Source organism: Coffea arabica, chromosome 10c (assembly GCF_036785885.1).
Source record: "Coffea arabica cultivar ET-39 chromosome 10c, Coffea Arabica ET-39 HiFi, whole genome shotgun sequence".
NCBI lineage: Eukaryota > Viridiplantae > Streptophyta > Magnoliopsida > Gentianales > Rubiaceae > Coffea > Coffea arabica.
Window position 1 is genome coordinate 7,404,830 of NC_092329.1, and position 9,756 is coordinate 7,414,585.

The following is a 9,756-nucleotide window of genomic DNA, read 5'->3' on the forward strand; positions in this document are numbered from 1 at the left end:
ATGGATTCCATTTCTTTGTTAGAGAAGAAGCCTCATGCGGTCTGCATCCCATTCCCTGCTCAAGGTCACATAAACCCCATGCTTAAACTTGCCAAGCTTCTTCACCACAAAGGTTTTCATATCACCTTTGTTAACAGCGAATTCAACCACAAACGCTTGCTAAAATCTAGAGGTCCTGATTCCCTCAATGGTTTACCTGATTTCCAATTCGAAACCATTCCTGATGGGCTTCCTCCTTCTGATGTGGATGCCACCCAAGATATTGCTTCCCTTTGTGAGTCCACCGATAAGCATGGCTTAGGTCCATTTAGAGAACTTCTTGCCAGACTCGATGATACCTCTTCCTCCAACGTACCTCCTGTTTCTTGCATAATTTCGGATGCAGCTATGAGCTTCACACTTGCAGCTGCTGAAGAGCTAGGCATTCCCGAAATTTATCTTTGGACCGCCAGTGCATGTTCCTACTTGGCAATCTTCCACTTTTCACAACTTATTGACAAGGGTATCACGCCACTCAAAGGTAATGATAAATCCAAAATTCAAGTTCAAAATGTTTCACACTCTTCCGTTGTTTTTTTCTTTTTTCATGTATATTTTGGGAACTTTCCTTAATTCAAATTTTTACCGCTTTCTAAAGTGTGTTTGACTCTTTTAGTGCCTGAGGCGGATGCAGAACTTCTTGATTTTATATCATTTACTTTCACATCCTAAGAAGAGTGTATTGTGTATATAGAATTTTTAATAGTTTCAAGAGAAGGATAAAATTCTTTTTCTTTTTCTTTTTTCAACTTCTGCAATTTTGATGAAACTAAATCACTATGTTACCTTTTGCAGATGCTAGTTACTTGACAAATGGGTATCTTGATACAGTTCTTGAATGGATCATTCCCGGAATGGAAGGCATTCGTTTGAGAGATCTTCCAAGTTTCCTAAGAACCACAAATCCAGATGACTTTATTCTAAAATTCATCCTACAAATAACTGAGAGTGCTCAAAGGGCTTCCGCTATTATTTTAAATACTTTTGAAGAACTGGACCATGATGTAATAAGTTCCCTTCCAGCTTACCTTCCCCCAATCTATCCCATTGGGCCACTACATGTCCTCGAGAATCAGGTTGATGATAAGAGTCTAGAGGTGCTGGGATCAAATCTTTGGAAGGAAGAACCAGAATGTCTTGAATGGCTTGATTCAAAAGAACCAAACTCCGTGGTTTATGTGAACTTTGGAAGCATTACTGTAATGACACCTGAGCAACTAGTTGAATTTGCATGGGGACTCGCTAACAGCAAACAAACTTTTTTATGGATCATAAGGCCTGATCTGGTCAAGGGCGATCTAGCTATTCTTCCTGACGAATTTGTGGAAGAAACCAAACATAGAGGCTTGTTTGCAAGTTGGTGCAATCAAGGGACAGTTCTTAGCCACTCGTCTGTGGGAGGATTCTTAACTCATAGTGGATGGAATTCCACAATTGAAAGTATGAGCAGTGGGGTGCCTATGATATGTTGGCCATTTTTCGCTTATCAACAAACCAATTGCTGGATTTGCTGCACCAAGTGGGGCATTGGAATGGAGATAGACAACAATGTTAAGAGGGATGAAGTTGAAAGTCTTGTTATAGAGTTAATGTCTGGAAAGAAAGGTAAGGAGATGAAGAAAAAAGTCATGGAGTGGAAAAAATTGGCAGAAGATGCTGCTTCTTGTTCTAGTGGTTCTTCTTCCGTGAATTTTGAGAATTTGATCAGTCAACTGCAACAATCCAAGACATTAGACACGTTGGAGTCCAACCACGATAAGGTTAATAATTGGCCTCATTAATGTGGGACTTGGTCATTCAGTAATTTTCATCATTAAGGAGTGATTTCTAGGAGTCAAAAAGCATCCAATAAGCCGCCCAATACGCCACGGAATTTGAGAATTCAACATGTTTCGTTGTACTGTCAGTCTCGGATGGTTTTTTTTTTTATGCAACTTTCTTGAATTCTTGATCGAAAACTTGTCGTTTTCTGTTTGATGATTTTTTAAAGGTGTAATTGCAGTAACAGTATACTTCAAGAATTGGAAAATTTGTTGGAAATGGACTTCGTCAAACAGTTTTAAGGGTGTATTTTCATTTTTTAGGATTAATTTCACAGGTATCTACTACCGAGTAAAAAAAAAATCAACTCCTTGAATCATTTTTTCCTTTTTTTTTGAGCAATTTTTAACTTTCAATTAATCAAGCATGACAGAGTATATACAGTTACACAGGAATGGTACTTACATTCCAATTACATCAAGATCTTACTAAACTAAATACAAAAGTCACCAGCCAAATTACATCCATTAGCTAAAACAACTATGTGGCAAGCCAAGTTCCATAGCTAGCTCCCAGTTATCTTTGGACAGTGGAACTTTACTCCAACCTGCTACTACATCTCGGATTGCAGAGAGAGTTGAACGCACAATAGTTACGGCAGTCCTAGAGGTTTGGTGAAATGCAGCTTTGTTCCTAGCCCTCCATAGATGATAAATTGCAACCCTAAAAACCAGCCTCTTCACCTGATCACGGAACGAATTAGTTCGCCAATGAGTGTAGATCCAATCCAGTTCACTATGCCATCGAATGAGATTGTGGAGGTCGTGGCTTAATAACCCACATTTTTGTGCGCATGCAAGCCACAACTACGTAATCACTTATGTGGTTACAAACACTGGTTACAAAGTCACAAATTTAGCCGGCAAATATCCTTTATATATATAAGAAGCACTTGGCGCTTCTACTGTTGCTGGGATTTCGAGTGCATCTCCCTGCTTTAGGATGTTGTACATTGCTTCAGGATGTTGTACGTCGGACTGCGCTTTCTGGTGCTTGTGCTTTGTGCATGCGTTGGTTTGTGCTTCTGCTTTGTGGTGGAGCCCACTTCAACGTTCCACTGCAACATTCGGCCTCTCATTGTATATGCGTTGGAGATGGGTTGACCTGTGCTTCTCTTCAAATTAAAATGATAATGGATGTTCCAGATTATTTGTTCAATTAAAAATTATTAATTTTCAATTAAAATTCCTAAAAACAAAATTAAAATTAAACTTTGGAAAAAATTAAAAATAAACTTCAACTAAATTATTGAAACATGAGGAATTATGGTAATTGATTTAGAAATATTAAAATTGAGAATTAAACTCCAATTGTAAATTAAAAGATGGAGAATTAAACTCCAATTAAATGATAATGGATGTTTGCAAATTATTCAATTAAAAAATATTAATTTTTTTAAAGAATTAAACTGTATTTATACTTTGCAATGAAAATTAAAAATAAACTTTTGGCAAAAACTAAAAATATATTTCAACTAAATTATATATAAAGGATAATATATAAGTAATGATATTTTGAGATAGGTTTTTGTGATGAAGATAAAGATCACATAGATTTACTGTTGAAATTTGGCCAACAAGTTAAATCATCTAGCTGGAAAGTTAAATCAGTTGTCTTCCACTACCTTTGGATTTTTACTCTTTTGGCCATTTAGATGCTTATTTTCTGCTTTGCTATGCTCCCAATTTTGCCTATTTTTGTCATTTTGACTTCCTTTGTCTCGGTTTTCCATATTTCTTCTTTACTGATGGACCTACAATACACAGCTAGAAGAGATACGTGGAAATATTTTGGTATACATCCACAGAACCAGTTTACATGCAAGTTTCACTGCATTTCACTGCTTCCTTGACATCAGGTACTCTTTTATCCTCAGCCAAATTTACTTCAGATCAGCTGTTCATTTGTTTCATAGTGGTATGTATTTGTTTCATCTGAATGTTTGGTCAGGTTTTTGAGCTATATCTTTCATAAAGTCTCTCAAATCAGCAGTTATTTTCTGTCTTCATGGAGGTATTGTACTGTTTGTGCTTGGTTTAACTGCTTTCTACTTATGTATTCACTGCCTTCCTGTTTTTACGTACATAGTTTGTTCCTTACGCATCAATATATATAGCTGTGTACATGCATATTTACACACAATATATATCTGTCTATACGGCTAGATTTTTCTTCCTGTGTCTTTGTTTCGTGCTTGGTTTCTCTGTATAAGAAACATGAGCTGCTCTAAGCTGTCCGTAAGGGATGATCGTGATAAACTTCGTGAGAAAAAGGATAATCGAAATCGTAAAAAAAGGGAAAAATTTGCTGCTCTTTCGGCTGAAGCAAAAGAAGCTTGTCGAAAAAAGAATAGAGAGGCCTATCATAGAAAAAAATTCGAAAAAATGCTTTGCAAGTCCTTGCCACAACAATTTCAACAGGCTCGCAAATCACCAACTTCTGCATCCGTTATGCATACCTTTGCTGCTGAACAATGTTCTCATGGTACATGCTAATATCAACACTCTTATTATATTTTTATCATTTGTATGTTCACCATTCAGTATTTCCCTTACGTGCTTCATGTTTGTCTTTGAATGATAAAGGTAGTAGAGTAACTAGTTCTCAAACTCTGAAAGACATAGACAATGTTGATCGAATTATTGATTGTAATCAAGGTTAGCCACACTATTTATTCTTCTCTAAGTAATATATTTAGCTATACTCAGCTGACATTTTTTCTGAATCATTATTAGCTGCTTCCCCCAATCAGTTGTCATCCTCTGAATTTACAAGACACTGCAGAGGTACTATTTAATAGGTCCTTTAATAGGTCCTTTATTTAAGAGGTACAATTTACACTTTTTATCCTTTATTATGCTGATAATTGATTTTAATAGGTCCTGCAAAACCTGGTATTCGAACTTCTCAGTCTGCAAACAATAATGCTAAACTATCTTATACTGAGTCAAGTAAAAAGTTAAAAGAACAGATTTCTTCATTCTCAAGTTATGAGAAAGGTAGATTACATAATTCATTTCCAATGTATTGTTTACAGTCAGATTATAAGCATTATTGTATTTATGCAATGATCTACTTTCAATTTTTAAACGCAGGATCTGCATCTAACTCTGAGACAAAGCATACGTGTGTAACTTCGACACAGAGTGCAGGTCATTTAGTCTTCAAAATGCATTGTGATTGCCATTCCTTATATATAACCATCAACATTATCATTAGCACTCATATTAATTAGCTTCTTTCTTATCAGATAAATCATTCATATGTATGAACTGCTACAAATTCTTGACAGAAATTGCTGAAGAGGCTTCAGGTCATAATTCTTCTTGCAACTTTTTTAAAAAAGTTCTGATATCATTATTTATAAGAATTTGATCCACTTTATCTTTAATAGATTTGTCAACCATGCTTCCAACATACCAAGTGTACCAGCTTCCCCACAGTGGCTCTGCTAGAACAAGGACAAGTAGAGGTTACTACCTTCAATCTGACCAATCATTACTAGCACGCATCCAGAAATTATGCTGATTCTACCTATGATGGTCATACAGGCTTTAATACCTCATCCAAACACATTAAAGTCTTTAATTCCTTCTGCTATGGATCAAAATATTTCAGTTCAATGATGCAAATGATGTTCATGATTATTACTCACATATATTCAATGCTATTACATACATTGAATATCAGCATATCTGACTCATTGACAAATTATCCAAATACCTTCATCATGTTTCCACCGGCATGTACATACAGGTTTTTATGTGTGATTCTGATTATATATAATTGAACTATTCAGCCACAAGACAATCATCAGTGAAACAAAAGAAAGCCGTCAGTAACAGAAAGGAAAAAAAAAGAGGTATAGATTACAAACCATTACTTGTTGCTTTTCCACATACTTATTTTCACTTTCAGTATTTAGTTTGACTCAAGTAATTGGTAATTTTACAGCTAATCAAGTTGTCGATGGAGTTTATGCACTGCAGTTTATTAATGACAAGGCAGATAGATTACCTAGCAAACCTGATTGTCAATTCTGTGGAGCAAAAAGGATGCACTCTGAGACACCTAATTTCTGTTGTTCTGACGGACAAGTAGTTCTACATGAAAATAACCTTCCAGACATTCTTATAGAATTATTTACTGGTCACTCTGATGAAGCTTTATCCTTTCGTACGTATGTCAGAACATATAACAATATGTTTGCTTTCACTTCCTTTGGTGTACACTATGATAAATCGCTTTGCAGGAGAACAAATGGTATATATACATTCAAAGTTCAGGGACAGACCTATCACTTCATCAAAGACCTTATTCCGCATGGAGGATCTGGACTATATCTGCAGCTGTATTTTCATGATACAGACCATGAGCTCCAAAATAGAATGGCAGTTTCTGAAAGATTAACAGAAACTATAGTACTGAGGATCATGGAACTGATGAAATCTAATCCATACGCATGCTTTCTGCGAAGCCTCAGAAATGTTCCAAATTTAGATTCATATCAGATAGTGCTGAAATCACATTCAGAAAATGATCAACGAGTATTCAACCATCCAACAGCCTCTCAAGTTGCAGCTCTTTGGACAGAAGCCCAAAATTCAGAATCAGGTTATGCAGACACATCCAAATTTATACAAAAGAAGGAAGGGATCACCTGGTGCAATATTATTATGGCTGTTACGATCCTCTGCAGTATCCACTATTATTTGCACTTGGTGAAACAGGCTGGCATCCTGGCATCAGAAGAGTGACCACAGAGAATCCAAAAAAGAGAAAAAGATGTATTCAGAAAACCAGAACTACTGCTGTTCTAACCAACTACAAATCTGCTGAAGAAATGATATCTGCTGAACAAGAAGGTAGTTCCAACCTCCAATGACTCATACATTAGTCATATGCAAATGACTTATATATTACTTATATACATTAGTTATCCATTACTTATACAATTAAACATGTGCACTGATTTATATGCAGAATATACTACTTTTATTGATTATATGGAGAACACAGATCACTTATATTTTGTCAATGTATTCAGCTTCATCCAATTGAATCAATAACTTGTAGCTTATGTATGTAATTTTCAGCTTGCAATGATCCTGAAAACAACAGTGAATCTGTGTCAATGCGAGAATATTATGCTTATAAATTGCAGATGAGAGACAAATATTGTCCAAATATACTCAACACTGGAAGATTACTTCAGCAGTATGTTGTTGATATGTACATAAAAATCGAAAGCCAGAGACTAGATTACTATAAGAATAAACAAGAATTTATAAGAAGAGAGGAACTACAAGGCGTTATGGATAGCGTCATAGCAGGTCAATGCCAAGGTTCAAAGGTAGGCCAGCGAGTGGTGCTTCCAGTTTCATTTATAGGAGGCCCGCGTGACATGAAAAGGAGATATGTTGATGCTATGGCTTTGGTACAGAAATTTGGTAAACCAGATTTATTCATTACGACCACTTGCAATCCTTCATGGCCAGAAATAAAGGATCATATGCTCGGAACAGATGAAGGACACAACAGACCAGATTTACTCACTCGAGTGTTTCATGCAAAGCTTGATATGTTGAAGCAAGAATTATTCAAAAAAGAGATATTTGGATCTGTTGCTGCTTACACCTATGTCATTGAATTCCAGAAGCGCGGTCTTCTTCATGCTCATTTCCTCATAATCTTGAAGCCATGTTCAAAGCTTTACTCTACAGATTCTTATGATCAAATCGTTAGTGCAGAGATTCCAGATGAGAGCAAAAATTAACATCTTTTCAACATGGTTCGTAGACATATGATTCATGGTCCTTGTGGCAAAAAAAATCCAAACAATGTCTGTATGCAAGGACAACGTCAGAAAAAATGTAGAAACAATTATCCAAAGCCATTTTCTGAAAAAACATTTCATGGGGATAATGCATACCCCACTTACCAAAGAAGCAACAATGGATACAAGATGATGGTTCGTGGACATGAAGTGGATAACAGATGGGTTGTTCCATACAACCCTTACCTTCTTGCAAAATTCAACTGCCATATAAATGTTGAAATCTGCTCTACAGTGAAAGCAGTGAAGTACATATATAAGTATATCTACAAAGGTCATGACAAGATCCATTTTCGAGTGAATTCAGACAGCTCTAATGACTCAAATTCTGATGCTAATTTATCTACAGTTGATGAAATAAAAAACTACCAGTCAGCTAGGTGGGTATGTGCAGTCGAAGGTATATGGAGGATATACAGATTCTTGCTATCTGAAATGCATCCTTCTATTATTCACCTACAACTTCACCTAGAAAATTGTCAGCCATTGAACTTCAGAGGAGATCAAGACTTACGCGATGTAGTAAGAAACAGATTTGCTAAGAGAACTATGTTAACAGAATTCTTTTACATGAATTCTACTGATCCTCTAGCTCAGAACCTCAAATGCACTTATAAAGAGTTCTCTGAACATTTTGTCTGGTATCCAGGAAGGAGAAAATGGGAGCCAAGAAAACAAAAAGATTCTATAGGTAGGATAGTGACAGCAAGTCCAATGGAAGGAGAACGATACTTTCTCAGATTACTCCTCACACATGTCAACAGTCCAACTTCATTTGATGATTTGAGAACAATAAATGGAGCTTATGTACACACTTTTCGTGAGGCAGCAATCTTGAGAGGTTACTTTGAGTTCGATAAGTCACAAGAACAATGTCTTGAAGAAACAAGTTTGTATCACATGCCATATAGTTTGAGAAGATTATTTGCGACTTTTCTCGTTCATTTTCCTCCTTCAAATCCAAGATATCTTTGGGAGCAATTTGAGCAGCCATTATCTGAAGATATGAGCAACATTCCAGAAATATCAGTTGATCAGATTCGTTTGCAGGTACTATGTCAAATAAATGAGTTTCTCCAATCAATGGGAAAAGACATTAATCAATACGCTTTAGTTTCAAATACCCTGTATTTTGATGCCTTGAACAAAAACACCCGTGATACAATAGCTGAAACAAGAATCTCTGTACCAGAGCATGATCTATTAGCAATTAAACAACTAAATGCTGATCAGAAAAAAGCTTTTGACATTATTATGAATGCAGTTTTTGTTCACAAGAAAGGGATCTTCTTCATTGATGGACCAGGTGGAACAGGAAAAACATTCCTCTATCGAGCACTACTAGCAGAAACCAGATCAAAAGGATACATAGCTCTTGCTACAGCATCCTGTGGAGTTGTGGCTTCCATTTTACCAGGTGGAAGAACAGCTCACTCAAGATTCAAGATACCAATTGCTGGAACACCAGATAAGCAATGCAGAGTTAGTAAACAAAGCTCATTAGCAAAACTCCTTCAATCTGCAATTCTTATAATCTGGGATGAAGCTCCAATGGCGCATAAGGGCTCAATTGAAAGTGTTGACAAACTTCTAAGAGATATAATGGACTCAAACGATTTGTTTGGATCAAAGGTCATTGTTCTTGGAGGCGATTTCCGTCAAGTCTTGCCAGTGGTAACAAAGGGATCAAAATCTGAATTTATTGATGCAAGCATAGTCAATTCGTACATATGGCCACAGCTACGTAGATTACATCTGACTGAAAACATGAGAGTAAGACATGATCCAGAGTTTACTCAATATCTACTTCGCATTGGAAATGGAATGGAGCCAGTTATCTTCAAGAATTCTATCCAGATACCTCCATCAATGCTGATAAGATATACAAATGAGGAACAATCACTGACTGCACTCATCAGGACAGTATTTCCAGATTTGAAAGCATTTTCTGACCAAAATCTCTCTGCAGTTAATCGTGCTATACTGACAACAAAAAATGACTTTGTTGATCAAATTAATGAGAGACTCATTGTACATTTAGAAGGACAACTCCAAGAATA

The 9,756-nt window shown here is 36.2% G+C and overlaps 1 protein-coding gene across 1 annotated transcript; it reads left to right on the forward strand.

The window, feature by feature from the left end:
• Positions 1 to 2,026, forward strand: LOC113713225 (7-deoxyloganetin glucosyltransferase-like). The gene is made up of 2 exons (XM_027236900.2): positions 1 to 520; positions 835 to 2,026. Exons 1-2 carry the CDS (start codon positions 1 to 3, stop codon positions 1,818 to 1,820), a joined length of 1,506 nt encoding a protein of 501 aa, XP_027092701.1. The 3' UTR covers positions 1,821 to 2,026.
• The last annotated feature ends 7,730 nt before the right edge of the window (positions 2,027 to 9,756 follow it).

Excerpts from the sequence above, each read along its gene's own strand:
- LOC113713225 (XM_027236900.2), top strand. The coding sequence starts at position 1 with ATGGATTCCATTTCTTTGTTAGAGAAGAAGCCTCATGCGGTCTGCATC. Across the intron at positions 521-834 it reads GGGTATCACGCCACTCAAAG|ATGCTAGTTACTTGACAAAT; the intron begins GTAATGATAAAT and ends TACCTTTTGCAG.